Here is an 18,339-nt window from a genome sequence, read left to right as displayed (position 1 = left end):
AGGTTAGTTATCCCAAAATTTCAGTCTGAACTTGGGTATTAAATATTTGTATTTGGGGTTTTGGGCTTCAATATCTTGGAATTAGAGTGTGTGGATCTAAATAATTCTCCCTGCAATTACTAGCTAGCTGTAGTACCTGCTGCTTTTTCTCATATACCCTCAGGGAAACACTGGGCTTCCCAGGTGGTGCTAAAGGTAAAAAACCCACCTGCCAATCAAGGAGACCTAGGAGACGGGGTTTGATCCCTGGTTCAGGAAGATCCCCTGAGTAGGGCACGGCAACTCACTCCAGTATTCTTGCCTGGAAAACTGCATGGACAGAGGAGCCTAGAGGGCTACAGTCCACAGGGTCACAAAGAGTTGGACACAACTGAAGTGACTTAGCATGCATGCAAACACTAGGCAGGATTCCTGGTATTTAAATATAACTGTATATAATTAATAAAAAGAGACAAAAGTTGTCTAGGTAGGTCTAAAATTTAGCTTTTTAATTTTGTGGTCAAAAGCAGGACTATTTAAACATCTAACTTAGAGAAAGAAGTTCCCTTGTGGCCTAGTGCTGCCATGACCCAAATTTAATCCCTGGTCAAGGAACTGAGATCCTGCAAGTCATGTGGCATGGCCAAAAAATAAAATCTAATTTGGACTTCTGAGTTTTGGGGAGTTCACACTCCTCCACTAAGATTCCAGTAAGTGTTGTGTTATTTCCTCATATCAATTACGTATGAATTACATTTCCCTGAGCTTCAAGTATCTCTAAGGTGCAGTATCTTATCTAGGATTAGTCCTCATTAGAGATTATGGTCTATCTAAAATATTGCTGGCATACCAATTCTATTCTAAAGAATTAATCAAGTTTCTAACCATAGTCTCATACATGCACATCAATATGCTAATACTGTCTTTAGGCACTTCCTGGAAAACTACAGTACCTAAATTCTGACAAGAGAAAAACAGACCAGTAAGCCTTTGAAACCTGAGGTTATCAAACCTGGGGAAGTTTCATCATCTTGATAGTATTATTTATTTGGCTTTGCTGGGTCTTCGTTGCTGCTTGGGCTTTTCTCTAGTTGCAAAGAGGGGCTGCTCTCTAGTTGCGGTGCTTCTCTTGCTATGGAGCATGGGCTCTCGGGCGTACGGGCTTCAGCAGCTGCAGCACACAGGCTCAGTAGTTGCGGCTCCCAGGCTCTAGAGCACAGGCTCAACAGCTGTGGTGTATGGGGTTAGCTGCTCCATGGCATGTGGGATCTTTCCAGATCAGGGACTGAACTCGCGTCTCCTGCACTGGCAGGCGGGACCTTAACCACTGAACCCCCAGGTGTGTGTGTCTATGTGTGTTAGCCGCCCAGTCATGTCAGATTCTGTAAGACCCCATAGACTGTAGCCCACCAGGTTCCTCTGTCCATGGGATCCTCCAGGCCAGAGTGCTGGAGTGGGTTGCCAGTTCCTTCTCCAGGGGATTTTCCTGCACCCAGGGATTGAACCTGAGACTTCCACATTGCATCACCAGGGAAGCCCCATAACCTCAGTTATATATGTAAGCCATTAAGCTCTTGTAGGGGAATCATTAAACTTCAATAAAAGCAGGAAAATATAGTACAGTCCCACAAATTAGTGCTTAGGTTAAGCTAGGAACAGAACCCTCACTTGAGTGTGTATCTTACAGGTCCCGGTCTGAGAGACACAGCCAAAGCTGGGTGATGGATGCTCTTCCAAGGAGGATTCATATATTTCACCTTAGTCAGTACACAGTTCTCGCTGTTGCCTCAAATCTTTACAGTCAGAAATGGCATTCCTCAAATTATGTGGTTAAACAAACTAGCTGCTGCATTTACCAAAAACTAAATCTAGCTAGTTAGCAGCAAGAATGAGTAGCACAGTCCTTGGTCTGCAGTCTGACCATCTCTCCCCATCAGACAGTCAATATCAGTCATGATGACGACAGAGTGAAAGAAATCAGACTGCACACCATGTTTCATTTTTATCTGCTAGCATCTTTATTTTACCGGTCCATAGTCTGACAATTGTTGCAAGTGAGTTCAGATACAGTCAGGTTTTATGAAACTAAACATCATGTTCTAACCATTGCATTTCCAACAACATAAGTAGAATAAAAAACTGCATCACTTTTTTGCCACAGAGAAGAGAAACGTGTGTACACACACATACATGCACACATACATACATACATACATACAGCTGTGGCATGGGGTAGTGGTGAAGGGCAAGGAACAATTCTCAAGACAGCTTGTGTTGTCTAGCCCATGCAGCAGGTAGCACATGCCTGAAATCAGGTTTTTCCTTAAAACCTTACCCTTCTTTCCAAAAGACCTACTCTAAAGTTAGTCATATTATTCAATATGAGTAACATTTAATGCCTTCAGATTTCCATTGAGCAAAATGTTTATATACAGTATTTCATTTAATTTTCATTTAATCCATCAGTGTTGTTGACATACAGGTAAAAAACACATTAAAAAAATCTTTTTCATTGTTTGATGCATGGTGAGCTGACAGAGATAAAGTCAAATGTCATTCCTCTTTTCTATAATGCTCTTTCCAAGGACTTCCCTGGTGGTCCAGTGGTGCAGAATCTGCCTGCCAGTGCAGGATGCTGCTGCTGCTGCTAAGTCACCTCAGTCGCGTCCGACTCTGTGCGACCCCATAGACGGCAGCCCACCAGGCTCCCCCGTCCCTGGGATTCTCCAGGCAAGAACAATGGAGTGGGTTGCCATTTCCTTCTCCAATGCATAAAAGTGAAAAGTGAAAGTGAAGTCTCCCAGTCGTGTCTGACTCTTCAAGACCCCATAGACGGCAGCCCACCAGGCTCCCCCATCCCTGGGATTCTCCAGGCAAGAACACTGGAGTGGGTTGCCATTTCCTTCTCCAATGCATAAAAGTGAAAAGTGAAAGTGAAGTCTCCCAGTCGTGTCTGACTCTTCGAGACCCCATAGACGGCAGCCCACCAGGCTCCCCCATCCCTGGGATTCTCCAGGCAAGAACACTGGAGTGGGTTGCCAATTTCCTTATCCAATGCATGAAAGTGAAACAGAAGTCACTCAGTCATATCCGACTGTTCGCGACCCCATGGACTGCAACCCACCAGGCTCCCCCGTCCATGGGGTTTTCCAGGCAAGAGTACTGGAGTGGGGTGCCATTGCCTTCTCTGCAGGTGCAGGATACACGGGTTTAACCCCTGGTCCAGGATCTAAGACCCCACATGCTGTGGGGCAACTAAGGCCACGCACCACAACTACTGAGCCTGCACACTCTAGAGCCCGTGCTCTGCAACAGGAGAAGCCACCACCACGAGGAGCCTGCACAGCACAACTGAACGGTGGTCCCCACTTGCAGCAGCTAGAGAAAAGCCCACGGGCAGCAACCAAGACCCAGCACAGCCAAAAATAAAATTTAAAAAAAAAAAAAATTTTTTTTTAAAGCTCTAGCCTAGACCAATGGATAAAGAAGCTGTGGTACATATATACAATGGAATATTATTCAGCCATAAAAAGGAATGCACTTGAGTCAGTTCTAATGAGGTGGATAAGTGAAATAAGGCAGAAAGAGAAATATAAACATCATATACTGATGCATATACATGAAATCCAGGAAAGATGACACTGATGAGTTTATTTTCAGGGCAGCAGTGGAGAAACAGACATAATAACAGACCTAAGGACATGGGGGGAGAGGTGGAGGGAGAGGGTGAGATGTATGGGGAGAGTAACATGTAAGTTTACGGTACCATATGTAAAATAGATAGCCAGTGGGAATTTGCTGTGTGACTCAGGAAACTCAAACAGGGGCTCTGTGACAAGAAGGGTGAGATGGGGAGGGAAATGGCAGGGAGGTTTGGGAGGGCGGGGACATGGGTGCACCTATGGCTGATTCTTGTTGACATCTGACAGAAGACAACAAAATTCTGTAAAGCAATTATCCTTCAATTAAAAAATTAAGTGGCCAAAAAGAAAACAAAGCTCTATCCAACTGTTCCCCACAGACATCGAAACCGTTCTTTTCTCAGTGTTGCACATTTTTTCATACCACTTGCATAGAATTGATGACGTTGTAATATAGTCAGTATCTGCTTCCCACATTAGAACTGAGTTCTGTAAGGGCAGAGGTGCAGCTCACTCACGCTTGAATTCTCTCAGCTTCCGGTATGGTAACTACCACATATTAAAGGCTCAACATATTCATTCAAAACCAACAGAAACTACATTTACTATATGAAATGGAAAGGAGGCATTTACTTAGACACCATGTGTGCCTGTACTTAGTCACTCAGTCATGTCTGACTCTTTGCGACCACCAGACTCCCCTGTCCATGGGATTTCTCGGACAAGAATACTGGAGTGGGTTGCCATGCCCTTCTCCACGGGATCTTCCCAACACCATGCACCACTATTAACTGGGCTTCTGACAGCTTAGGTCAATACAATCTTGAAAAGCTGAAATGGGAATTCTGGATTGGGAAGCTATGGTTTTCTTGGGAAACTATAAACTCTGAGACTATCTTCCTTTTTCTGGTCACTACAGTTCAGTTGGCACCATTTTTGAAACTGTAAAGAGCTCATTAGACTTTTCACCTAAATAGCAAAGAAATGTATTTCAATTCCTGTTCCAACTCCAGTCAACTGGTGATGGCTGCCTGGAGCTCTGATTTTTGAGGACACATTCAGGCTTCATAGAATTAAAGATATTTGCCATAAAAAAGAGACAGCAACCCATGGGCAGAAGGGCATGTATGACATACATGTGTCGTCCCTGCTCTAAAGGAAACACGGCATGGATTCAGACAAACGGCATACTTGCAGAGTTCCGGGATAAAACTACTCTCCAGCCTGAGAAGAACTGAAGATGATACAATTTTGACTTCACGGCTGAATTTTGTTGGCTCTTGATGCTATGTCTTTCTAGAAAGTAAGTGCTTAGTCTTTTTTATCTGAAGACCTCTGCAAATAACTACTGACAGTTTCATCCTTTAGAAAAGTACAATGTGCAGAAGCATTCTGCTGCTAAGTCGCTTCAGTCGTGTCCGACTCTGTGTGACCCCATAGACGGCAGCCCACCAGGCTCCGCCGTCCCTGGGATTCTCCAGGCAAGAACAGTGGAGTGGGTTGCCACTGCCTTCTCCAATGCATGAAAGTAAAACAGAAGTCGCTCAGTCATATCCGACTCTTCGAGACCCCATGGACTGCAGCCCACCAGGCTCCTCCGTCCATGGGATTTTCCAGGCAAGAGTACTGGAGTGGGTTGCCGTGGCCTTCTCCTAGAAGCATTCTAGGACAACATAAAATACAAATCACAATTTCATTAAGTAGCATACAATGAAAGAAGTCTATATATCCTTAACATTGTATCAATAAATAAGATTTCTAGTACAGTACCCAAAAAACTCTACACACTGCTATCATATCCATGTAATGCACTGAGTAATGTAACAAAAACGGAAACCAATGTTCATAAACAAAAATGAAGGGCTTCCCTATCAGTCCAGTGGTTAAGACTCTGTGCTTCCACTGAGTGGGGCATGAGTTCTATCCCTGGTTGGGGAACTATTATAATGAAATCCCACAAGCTGTGCAGCATGGTCAAAAATAAACGCAAATATGGAAGAGTAATAAATTGCCAACATCTGCTCGATCATCAAAAAAGCAAGAGAGTTCCAGAAAAACATCTATTTCTACTTTATTGACTATGCCAAAGCCTTTGACTGTGTGGATCACAATAAACTGTGGAAAATTCTGAAAGAGAAGGGAATACCAGACTACCTGACCTGCCTCTTGAGAAACCTGTATGCAGATCAGGAAGCAACAGTTAGAACTGGACATGGAACAACAGACTAGTTCCAGATAGGAAAAGGAGTACATCAAGGCTGTACATTGTCACCCTGCTTATTTACCTGATATGCAGAGTACATCATGAGAAACACTGGGCTGGAGGAAGCACAAGCTGGAATCAAGATTGCTGGGAGAAATATCAATAATCTCAGATATGCAGATGATGCCACTCTTATGGCAGAAGTGAAGAGCTAAAGAGCCTCTTAATGAAAGTGAAAGAGGAGAGTGAAAAAGTTGGCTTAAAGCTCAACATTCAGAAAACGAAGATCATGGCATCTGGTCCCATCGCTTCATGGGAAATAGATGGGGATACAGTGGAAACAGTGGCTGACTCTATTTTTCTGGGCTCCAAAATCACTGCATATGGTGACCGCAGCCATGAAATTAAAAGACGCTTACTCCTTGGAAGGAAAGTTATGACCAACCTTTTCAATAGCATATTAAAAAGCAGAGACATTACTTTGTCAACAAAGGTCCATTTAGTCAAGGCTATGGTTTTTCCAGTGGTCATGTATGGATGTGAGAGTTGGACTATAAAGAAAGCTGAGCACCGAAAAATTGATGCTTTTGAACTGTGGTGTTGGAGAAGACTCTTGAGAGTCCCTTGGACTCCAAGGAGATCCAACCAGTCCATCCTAATGGAAATCAGTTCTGAATATTCACTGGAAGGACTGATGTTGAAGCTGAAACTCCAATACTTTGGCCACCTGATGTGAAGAACTGACTCATTTGAAAAGACCCTGATTCTGGGAAAGATTGAGGGCAGGAGGAGAAGGGGACGATAGAGGACGAGATGGTTGGATAGCATCACCTACTCAATGGACATGGATTTGGGTGGACTCTGGGAGCTGGTGATGGACAGGGAGGCCTGGCGTGCTGGGGTTCATGGGGTCGCAAAGAGTTGGACACAACTGCGTGACTGAACTGAACTGAATGTTTGTTTTTTTTTTTGGTTTTGTGTGCAGCTGTTTTATTCACATCTATATCCCCAAGCCTAGAAATAACACAGAGTATTATGTTTAATGCATATTTGTTAAATGAATAAATTAACTATTAGATTTTTCTCATTTCCAAATTTTCTCATATTCTCCAATCTTACTCTTTTCCAACACAGCTATCTGGCTTATGTCCTTTTTTTTTTTTTTTTTTTAATTTTATTTTACAATATTGTAAAGTTTAAAAATAAAATAAAATTTGAACTGAATGTTTTAACCAAATGATGCTCAACACTGACTCTAAACTTTTTATAGTGAAAGCAACTATTTAAAATTTCTAAAATGACAGGAAATAAGCACTTGGGGAATCTCTTCATTGTATCTAACCTAATTAAAGTATTCAAAAGTAATTATTAATCTGCAAAATATATATCTAGTGAATATTTAAATTCATATATGACTATGCTTATGTAACATCTGAAAATAAAATTGCTTACCTATTGCCCTGGGTTATTTGAATTACCAACTGTTACATTATATAACTACAAGGATTTTTAAATTAATAATATGGAGCTTTTTAAAAAACACTTAGAAAACACTTCTATATTAAAATAATTAAATTTTCTGTATATTATTTCTAAGTCATTTGTTTCAAAAAACACACTAGCCTTAAAAAAAAGATCTAAGCCATGTTATAAAACCTGGGTAAGAAAAAATTCTATTTGAACCAATCAGTTGGCTCCATCATTAGCAGTTCAATTTTTATTGGTTCCTGGTGGGAAAATTACACCCAACTAGAAAAAGAGCTTTATGCCACTTATATAGAACTTTATCATAATTGTAACTGCTGGGCTCAACAGTGGACATAAAAGCAAGACTAGAAAGAAGTTAGTCTTTCTTCCTCATGCTTTCTAAGACAGGGAAAGACTAGCAATTCTAACAGGGAGACTGCTGAGCACTAATGACTAGGCTAGGGTGTCACGCGCTATCAACTAGATAAAGGTACAAAGGACTGGACATGAAGCATGCCTGAAGTGCTGCAGAGCTTAAAAGTGGAAGTGTTACTTGCTCAGTCATGTCCGACTCTTTGCAGCCCCCATGGATCACAGCCTGCCAGGCTTTTCTGTCCATAGAATGCTCCAGGCAAGAATACTGGAGTAGGTCGCCATGCTCTCCTCCAGGGGATCTTCCTGACCCAGGGATCAAACCCTCGTCTCTTACATGTCCTGCACTGCCAGGCGGGTTCTTTACCACTAGCGCCACCTGGGAAGCTCAAACACCAACTCAAAAGAACAATGAAAACTAAATTTCCCTCACTTAAGCACACTCCAGCTGCAGTCTAACAGCTCAAATCACAAAACCACAACCAAAACCACAACCACCTTATAGCAGTTTATCACCGAATTATACAAATACCTTAACAATCAAACAGCATTGTGAGCTCTCTGCTAGTAACCTGACCCCATAAAAGTACTATAAGATTTTACAACATAAATATCAAGAGCTGGAAAAAAGAGACACTAAATACTAATGTGATATTTCGAAAAAGCCTTGTATTAATATATGATTTAAACTTCTTAAAATTTCTTAACTTGTATTTCCATAAGTAAACACAAGTTTTATTTAAAACAAATATTTCTTTGTATATTTGAATATGACTTTAAGATGATAAATCTAACTAAACAATGCAACTGAATTTTTCTAAATATATCTGAATAATAAGCCAATGGCTCTGCATAACAATTACCCTCAAATCAAAATTTCAATTTTGTACCTTTTCCATGATGCAGAGAATTCAAATGTGAAATACACTACTTCTGAAATTCACTTCAGTCATTCCATTTTAATCAGTGATCCATTTATAAAAAGGGCAATAAAAGGACTTCCCTGGTGATCCAGTGGTTCAGAATCTGCATTGCAATGAGGGAGAAGTGGGTTGGATCCCGGGTTGGGAAGCTAAGATCCCACATGCCACGGGGCAGCTAAGCCCATGAGCCACAGGTTCTGAGTCAGCGTGCCTGTGTGCTGCAACAGAAAGACCCCGTGCAGCCAAGAAAAAGGGGCACGGGGAGGAAAATATAGTTTTTCATCTTTGATGGTATCCAGCAAGTTGAAAATAAAATCACAGGGATTTCAGTAATTCAAACGGCTAAACCTGTGGTAGTATAAACATACAAAGGGCTAGTCAGCCTTTTCGATAAGGCAGATGATGGTCAGACTCCGGACTGCATCACTGTTTCTCCTTCACTCTACCATCCTCAGAAGCAAAGGACAAGAGATACCCTGGACAGAGAAATGAAATAAGAAAATATGGAGAAATTTGCCAGCGTGGAGACAGGCGGTTTCCAAAATGTAGAAATAATGCAGATGAAAAGCATTTCTTGGCTTGCCAGAAAAGTGTACTATTTTACAATTGCTTTTGTTGCACCAAGTCCTTTTATTCCCTCTAAGGCTTTTCCATACTTGACAATAAAGTGCTGAGGTAAGCTGTTGACTGCCTGCAACAGTGGTACACAAAACAAGCCTGGAACTTTCGTGTGCATCAGGACTACCTAGAGGGCTTGTGTAAAGGATACACTGCTGGTCTGCAACCTCAGATTTTCCAATTCAGTAGGTCTGGAGACTGAGACTTCAGCATTGTAAAGAAGTTCCCAGCTGAGGCTAATACTGCTGGCCTATGGAACTACTGGCTTGGAAGAAATATGGTAGTTTAAAAATAAAAGCACACTTCGGTCAATTCTAAAGTTTTATCATATTCTATTCCCACTAGACTGTAAACCTTTTGAGAACAGCCATGCAGTTGAATAAACTGTATATCTCAAAAGATTTAATGCCTTAAACACAGTAGGTATTCACTGAAATGTTGTCTAAGATAACTATCCCTACAACAGCTCATTCTAACTCTACTTTGTTGATATGAATACAAATAACGGCTTTGAAAAAAAGCAATTGGAAATCAAAGTAGGGACTTGCACAGATATTTGCACACCCATGCTTATAGATGTATTATTCACAATAGTCAAAAGACAGAAGCAATCTTACATGCTATGCAGCACAGCCAAGAGATAAAAAATAAATAATAAGTACATAAGGTGGAATTCAGGGTCCACTGACAGATGAATGAATAAACAAAATTTGGTGTATCCATACAATGCAGTATTACTGAGCCTTAAGAAAGGAAATTCTGACACATGATACAACATGAATGAACCTAGAGTGAATTGTGCTAATGAGGTAGGCACAAAAGAACGAATATTTTATAATTCCACTTATATACCTGGGGAAGTCAGATTCATAGAGACAGTGAAATGGCTGCAAGGACTAAGGCGTTCTGTTTAACGGGTAGAGTTTTATATGCGGAAGACTTTGGAGATGTTTTAAAGGTGGGTGGTGCTGATGGCTGCACAATAATGTTACTCATCAATGTATTTCCTGCCAGAGCACACTTTAAAATGGTGAATTTTATGTTACGTTTGACCTCAGTGAAAACAACACAAGACAACTGGGTGTCATAGCTTTTCGTAAGCACCCCTTCTTCAGCAGTGCTTCCAGTTAGGATGTTTCTTTTTAATTTGAATGTTTGCATCATAACTTCACTTTATGCAAAATGTGATATGTGATGGTGGAGCTGCTACACAATGTATCAACTTAACAGGCAGCATCGTGTGGTAGTTCAGAAGCATAGGCTCAGAGTCAAACTTGGAGCTGGGTCTGAATCCCAGCTTCACCATTTGACTTGTTCGGGGTCTGCATCTTAGGCTTCTCCATGGGCTTCCCTGGTAGCTCAGCTGGTAAAGAATCTGCCTGCAATGCAGGAGACCTGGGTTCAATTCCTGGGTTGGGAAGATCCACTGGAGAAGGGATAGGCGACACACTCCAGTATTCTTGGCTTTCTCTTGTGACTCAACTGGTAAAGAAGCCACCTGCAATGCAGGAGACCTGGGTTCGATCCCTGGGTTAGGAAGATCTCCTGGAGAAGGGAACAGCTACCCACTCCAGTATTCTGGCCTGGAGAGAAATTCCATGGACTCTATAGTCCATGGGGTTGTAAAGAGTCAGACACGACTGAGCAACTTGCACTCACTTTAGCTTCTCCATAGGTAAAACTGGAGTAATCAGAGCCATCTATCACAAAACTTATGTGAAGTGCTTACAGCAGTCCTGGTGTATAGTAAGTAACATATATGTGAGACCTACCATCAGTGTGTTATAGACCATAATTTGCTCAGTAGGGCACTGTTTCCCAAAGCGCAGTCAAGAATTACCTGCATCAGAATCATCACGTAGCTCATTTAAAATGCTGATTTCCAGGTCTATCCCAAATCTTCCAAACAGAATCTCTGGATAGAAGTTCCCCTATATAAAACCTACTGCCACAGGGGGAAATAGTGGAATGGCAACGGGAAGCCCCCGAATTCAGATAAAGTGACCAGAGGCCATCTAGGGGTGGGGAGCCAGGGGCACTGGCCTAAGAACTAGCTCTCTCAAACTTCTAGATGGTAAAATCACAGAGAATTCTGATCCAGGAGGTATGTGCCCTTCCTGCAAATGTCCCAAGAGAGACTTATGAAAGTTTAGCAAACAGTGCCCTAGAGATTCCTTAAGATTTCTAGTATTTTCCAGTTCTGCTTTAAATGTGGCAAGAGGACCTGTACTCCAGAGAGTTCAAGGTACTGTAAGTGAATCTGCTGATTCAAAGGCACTTAAGACTGTGCAGCAGGTCATAAAAGAAGATGCAGTTTCATTCTCTGCCCAAAGAACTTGTTACATAATGAACTGTAAAACCCATACTCTTATTATTACTTGGAATTGCATGGAATTACCTGGAATTTTAAGTCACCACGCAAGTCACAAACTTTAAAGCTGGTTTAGAGCAATGGTTGTCAAACTCAGTGGCATCAGCATCAAATTGTTAGGAATGTAATCCTAACCTTACCCCAGTACCTCTGAGGGTGGAGCCCCGCAATCTGTAGTTTAATAAGCCCTCCAGGTGCTACTGATGTTCGCTCAAGTTTGGTTCTCACTGACCAAGCAACTGGAATTTCCTTTGGCAGTTTCTCCACCATCAGATCACATCAGATCAGATCAGTCGCTCAGTTGTGTCCGACTCTTTGTGACCCCATGAATCGCAGCATGCCAGGCCTCCCTGTCCATCACCAACTCCCAGAGTTCACTCAGACTCACGTCCATCGAGTCAGTGATGCCATCCAGCCATCTCATTCTCTGTCATCTCCTTCTCCTCCTGCCCCCAATCCCTCCCAGCATCAGAGTCTTTTCCAATGAGTCAACTCTTCGCATGAGGTGGCCAAAGTACTGGAGTTTCAGCTTTAGCATCATTCCTTCCAAAGAAATCCCAGGGCTGATCTCCTTCAGAATGGACTGGTTGGATCTCCGTGCAGTCCAAGGGACTCTTAAGAGTCTTCTCCACCATACCACTGCTGAATACTTCCAGCACTTTCCTTCCCTCCCGGTCCATCCTCATCTCCCCTCCTCACCCCATATCCACCTGAGCAAATACACAAAAATGATCTGCACATCTCAAAAAGAACGTAAAACTTTATTAAGAACATCTTATATTGTCATCAGATACAAGCAAAGAAAAGGGGGTAAAGAAACAGGGAGACTTCATCTTCCCATGTGCTACTGCCACCTCAGAACAGACTCGTGTGGATGGCTGGAATTACAGATAGCAACAAACGCTCTGTATAAATAAATTCAGTAAGTAACACAATGCTCCCTTTCTATACAGAGAAGAACTGAGTTTACACTTTAAAAAGCTGTGATACAGTGTAACAACTATTAAGACTGCCACTTAGAAGCTACTTCTTAATAGAATACAAAGCAGTTTAGTAGCTTTATTTCATATAAATTTTTTGAATGGAAAATTCAGAAAGGACAGTCTAACTTTCCTAATTAATTTGTACTTTTGAGAGCTTTCTTTCTGAAGATTTCTCAGAACAGTTCAATAATAATAGATGAGTTGCTCATCTACAATGACAACCAACAACCTGGTTTTAATTTTGCAAATCAAGATGACCAGGTCATCTCAGCTTTTGCTGATCCTGAAAGAGTTCTTATAGAAAAACCCTGATTCAGAGTGCATGTGAGATGAGGTACCAAAATAGCTGCACCTGGACTGGTTTTCCTAGAAGGGGAGGTTGGCTATTGAGCACAGCTGATTTTCCCAGACTCCCAGGCTCCCCCATGTGGTTCTTTTACTTACTGTATTGATAGAAGGAGCAGAGGGAACACCAGGGAATCTGTTCAAATTGCCACTCCAGACAGCTCTCTGCACTGTTTGTGGAGAAAAGAGTGATGGTATCCATTCAAACCAAATATGCCTACTGCAAGTATGGTGACATGCTTTTCTCTTGAGGGGCCAGGCCAAGCTGCACTCAAAATGCATGATTTGCCTCACGTACACAGTGAAGAAAATGTTCATGATTTAGAATTTGGTATTAGAGTACCCCCAGCTAACCCAGCTAAAGTTTCTTGAGAAATTTTAGTCCCCCTTTTAAAAAGGAAGGCTATTTACTGCTAAGGCTTACCACATTAACTATCAAGACTTCTAAAGCAGACCATATCATTTGTGTTCATGGTCAGTGAATTAACCAACAACTGAAAGCTTGTGAAGACTTGGTCAAAGGGGAAAACCGGGGGTAGGATTCAGGTTGAGTACAATCACTTACCACAAATTGCATCAAGCTCTTTAAAAAAAATAATGCATTTTTATAATAAATATTTAGAGCAGATACTGGCATTAAAATCAGTATCTAAACCAGAAGTCTTTCTTAAATGGTGAAAATATTTCAACAAACTTCTAGTAGGTTTCAAATCTTCCCAGGAGTACATAGTTTATAAATTAGTATTAAATGGAAAACAAAAATGTATTTTGAATAAGTCACCACTTTAGTAGCTCATAAATAAGGTCAAGATGCTAAAAAATAAGTCAATATACAAGTTTTGTTTTCACTTTAACAAAGTGGCATGCTTCTGTAACAGGTATAACCAGGTTTCGATAATCGTGCATTTGCCACACCCTCCACCCCACGCTGAGTCTTCTCCTTACGCAGCCTACACCTAGGGACAGAGGCACACAAGACAGAGAGGCACCCCAATGTCTAAGTCTGGCTGCTACACACCATTTCCTTAGTGCAGAGTGATGTTACAAATGCTGGTCAGGGTCTACTACTCGTAATTTGTCAACCACATTACAAGTTCAGTACATTCATGGTTAAGTGGATTAGGTTCCTGGGTGAGCTCTCTATGGGAGTGTTCACAGGGAACCTAATTACTACTGTTCCTGTGGAAAAATGTGCCCCGAGTCCCAAAAGTTGACTAAAAACCTTTGGAATATAAGCCATGTATGGGTGGGAACTACGTGTGTCTGTTTTGGAGAGGCCAAACCGTTCAAAGCACCGTTCTGAAAACTACTGGCTGCTAAAATGAAATACTGGCTTTCTCCTTCACATATAGTAAATTCACTTTGACTATAATTTCTAATACTGAGAAAGAGTGAAGCCATTCAGACTAGTGAGACATAACTGACCTGTGGGATTTAAAAAGCTGTTTTATTGACTAAGATGAATCTTCTTACAACAAAAAGAAAAATGTCTAATATGTAATGAATGAAAAAAAATGTTTATCCTAAGTAATCACTGAGTACAAAATCCACAGCTTAACAGTGTGATTTAAAGAGAAAGCAGGAGAGCATGCAATTGCTCTAACACAGGGTTAGAAATAAAAGGTAAAAGTACATTTGTTTTGGTAATTCTAAATATACAAATATAATATTTACCATATCTACCCTGTAGTGTAGGACTGCTTAATTCCCATTTATACGTAATTCAAAAACCTTAAGGAAACATTAAAAATGTTCCAGGCAACTTTACTGAACATTAATGAATATTGAGTTCATGAGATATTAGAGCTAAAAATACTACTGTTTTTAAAAGTTAAATGGCTAAGAGAATATTAAGGTACCATTATTTTACTCTTCTTTTAATCCCACAGATGGCTTTTTATGTTAAAGGGATCAACTATGTTAAAAGGAGCTTGATTTGACAAACAGAGATTCCAGAATCAGAGTTGTTCTCTTGGTACAATGTCAATTTTTTTTTAAACATTTCCAAAAGCATTTTCATAGCTATCTACCTAAATAACTCTAAACAGCTTTTAATCAAGGGGTCCCTATATAACACTCCTTTTATCCTACACTGTGGCTGTTGGGATGAAACACCTGTTGTGGAAAAGTTCTCTAGGTTCTGATCTGACCCTCAAAACAACATCCATTTTTAGTATTAAATGACCGACCTCTGGGGAATAAGGAATCTAAAGTGTTGAGAGGCACAGAACTGATGTTTTGGTTGAGGAGAAGGGTGAAAATCAAGTTGAAACACCTAGTCCCTTCTACAATCAAGTCCTAACTATACCATAATAAAGTCTCAACCAACCTGATTAGTTCTTACCCTTTAGGAATCACATACTATACACTGATTAGATACTGAAGAAAATAAAGAAAAACATTTGAAAATACATGAAGAAATAGAAACATGGAAATTTCTCACAAGGCCCTGGATCAAAAAAATTTACAAAAAGATCTTTTGAAAATAATCACTACTTGTGAGCTTAATACACATAGATTCACTTTGTTTAAACTAAGTCATGTTAACTTACCAATAAAATAGTAAACAAACCAACATTTTAAACAATTTTATAAATTACCTGTCATTTCTTTTTGTTAATGTCACTCTCTCAACAATATACAAAAATAACACTACAGCACTATCCACCTAACCTGTCTCCATCTCTTGCAAAGTCCTGGGCCCTGGAAAGAGACTGGTCATCAATCTTCACTGTAGATGTCCCCCGCAAAGGGCAGGTGCATGTGGCTGCCAGTGACATTGGGCAATCGAGATAAGTCCGGCAGGCTCTGGATCCGGGACCTGAGTTCTTTGCGTACCAGGGAAACTCTGGCTAACTTGCGCTTGTATTCCTGTAACATCAAACCACTCTCATTAGCACTGTGGGAGTTCAGAAAGGAGCTATCTAGCTTATCCAGCTAATGCTCTGCAGAAAATCTGATAAAGCACTCAGTTTATGCTGAAAAACAAGATTATGTAAGCCTTAGGACCAAAAGAGGGATTTGGGAAATACTCAAGTAGGGAAACTCATTCTTAGGAAAAACTACAGTCTTAAGTTGCTGCTTCACACCTGTAAAAAGAAGACTAACATATTAATGTATCAATATTTAACTGAAGCATATAGAATTCTCAGGTATACCGGGGCAAGGATAAGAAAAAGTATATATTTATTTCCACAAGCTTAAAATAAAATTTAGCAGTGTTTTTGACTATAAATGTTGGCAAAAAACCACAGGAGTATTATCAGTATCTTTGAGTTTATCTCGAATAGAAACCAGATGCTTCATTATTACATCATAGTTTTTCACATTTATCACTACTTTGAAATAATTAGACCGACTGCTAGTGTTACTTAATTTATCAGTAAAGAAGCATGTATTACTGTTCAAGTTTTATTACTTCAATAACTATTTCAATATAACTTTTTTCTATTGTAATGTTATGCATTTTATTTTCTACATTTAAAGTATTTAACTTGAGAAGGGGTCCAAGGCTTCATAGGCTCACCAAAGGATCTCAATGGCACAAAAGGAAAAAAACTTAGGAAACCCTGCAAACAGCAGCCTAAGGTGTCAGACTAGAAACCAATAAAGATCATGTTTGGCTTAGGGGGAACAGGCCATTCTCTGTAGTGGAAATATCTTTTATTAATAACTGAAGCTTTCAGACTTCAACCAGGACAGAGGAACCTTCTTTTTCCATCACCTAGTACAGGCAGAGTGTGAAGAGGGGAAATCAAAAAGTTGACTATTATTTCCTCTATAAAGACTAGAAACTTTTCCTCCCTCTGACCAAGGGTTAGCTCACCAAGACAGAGCAGGTGAGTGAGCTTTCATCTGGGGTAGAAGGCCTATCCACAAGGAGCCCCTTTTTATTTCTCAATTCTGACTAAATCTCCTAGGAAATTTTTGGAGAAACAGAATTCTCAAAAGAACACCAGCCTCATCAACCATCTATTAAATGAGAACCTCTGGAAGCAGGTCCAGAGCTCTTTTATTTTGTAAAAGCTCCCCCAAAGGATGCTAATACACGAGCCACTTCTCTACAGATTTTGTCTAAAAATGAAATCAGGGAAGCTTCTCTGAATTACTAAGTCCCCTCTTTTAAAGAACCACCATTAATATGCCTGGGGAAAGGAATCTGTCAGAATTACTATATCCCAACCACTCTAAGGCAATGGGGGAAACAGGGTTTCTGAAGTACACTGGGGAAGTGAGCACCCTGGCAGACAAAGCCAACGAGGTTGAAAGCTGGGCATGTTGTAGGACAGCTTTGGACACAAAAGAGAGGTGTCGATTCTTGCCGTGTCTGCCTGTCCTTGCACTTTTAATCCATCATGAAGGTCAAGGTTGAGTAAGGGAATTTAATATCTAAAACCTCAAGGTTAAGACTTTCCTGTTCCCTTTTCCCCTTTGCCAGTGACACTGGCACAGCAGGTAGGTTTCAGTACAGCAGCTCTGAATGGCACACAGAAAAGCAGCAAGGTGCTCATTCTAGATACACACTTTTCAGTCCATACACATCTCCGCACTTCGCACACGTCCTCAGAATACTCTGGTGGGGGCAGGGGCAAACACATACCTCCATCTGTCCCATCTGTGTGCATGCTCAGTGGCCTCAGTTGTCTCTGACTCTTTGCGACCCCATGGCAGGCTTCTGTCCATGGGATTTCCCAGCAAGAATACTGGACTGGGTTGCCATGCCCTCCTCCAGATCTTCCTCACCCAGGGATAGAACCCACGGCTCCTACGTCTCCTGCATAGCAGGAAGATTCTTTACCACTGAGCTACTGGGGAAGCCCCCATCTGTCCGTTTGTACTAAATCATTCTTTAATAAATAACACCTAAAGTACTCCAAGGCTAGCACGATAGATTCAGATGCTGTTTAAACATGCACAGAAGTAATTACTCTGCTCCTCTTGAGGCTAGATGTCCTGAGAAGTCTCATGTGCCTTTAGTGATCATTACTGCCCATCCTAATTTCAAGTTTCTAGCAACCACACAGGCTGTTCTTCAGTTATTAAGATTTATCTTAATCCTTTGATTCAGGCAACCCACTCCAGTACTCTTGCCTGGAAAATCCCATGGATGGAGGAGCCTGGTAGGCTACCGTCTATGGGGTCGTAAAGAGTCAGACACGACTGGGCGACTTCACTTTTACTTTCATGGCAATTAAAAGCCCTCTACCAACTGGTGACACTGCATACAAAAAACTGGTAAACATAAACAAAAGCTGCCCTTTATTGGATGTCCACTGATACACCAGGCATTAAAAAAAGAACTCATTTCATCCTCTCAGTAATCCTGTGAGAAGACTGATTATCCTTCACAAACAGTAAAAATCAGGCTTTCCTCAATTAGGAACAAAAGTAGTAACCAAAAATTTTCTTCTACTGTCAGAATCAGACTTTCATCTGA

General features: G+C 41.0%; 1 protein-coding gene across 6 annotated transcripts in view; it reads right to left on the bottom strand.

Moving 5' to 3' along the window:
• Positions 1 to 12,316: 12,316 nt before the first annotated feature.
• The window catches only part of RPRD1A (regulation of nuclear pre-mRNA domain containing 1A), a 68,737-nt gene continuing 62,714 nt past the window's right edge, over positions 12,317 to 18,339 (bottom strand). For 2 of the 6 annotated variants that reach the window (XR_009492659.1, XM_005223959.5), the window contains one exon: positions 18,139 to 18,335. Coding sequence is in view for 3 of the 6 variants with exons in the window: in XM_005223959.5 (XP_005224016.1) it covers positions 18,324 to 18,335 (12 nt within the window). In the remaining 3 variants the exon portion in view is untranslated. Of the gene's footprint in view, positions 15,774 to 18,138; positions 18,336 to 18,339 lie in introns of those variants that run through there. The other 4 variants (XR_009492658.1, XR_009492657.1, XM_005223957.5 and 1 more) reach the window with 4 other exon arrangements.

Source organism: Bos taurus, chromosome 24 (assembly GCF_002263795.3).
Source record: "Bos taurus isolate L1 Dominette 01449 registration number 42190680 breed Hereford chromosome 24, ARS-UCD2.0, whole genome shotgun sequence".
NCBI classification, from domain to species: domain Eukaryota; kingdom Metazoa; phylum Chordata; class Mammalia; order Artiodactyla; family Bovidae; genus Bos; species Bos taurus.
The sequence above is the reverse complement of the archived record's forward strand: the minus strand, read 5'-3'. Positions and strand labels throughout refer to the sequence as shown.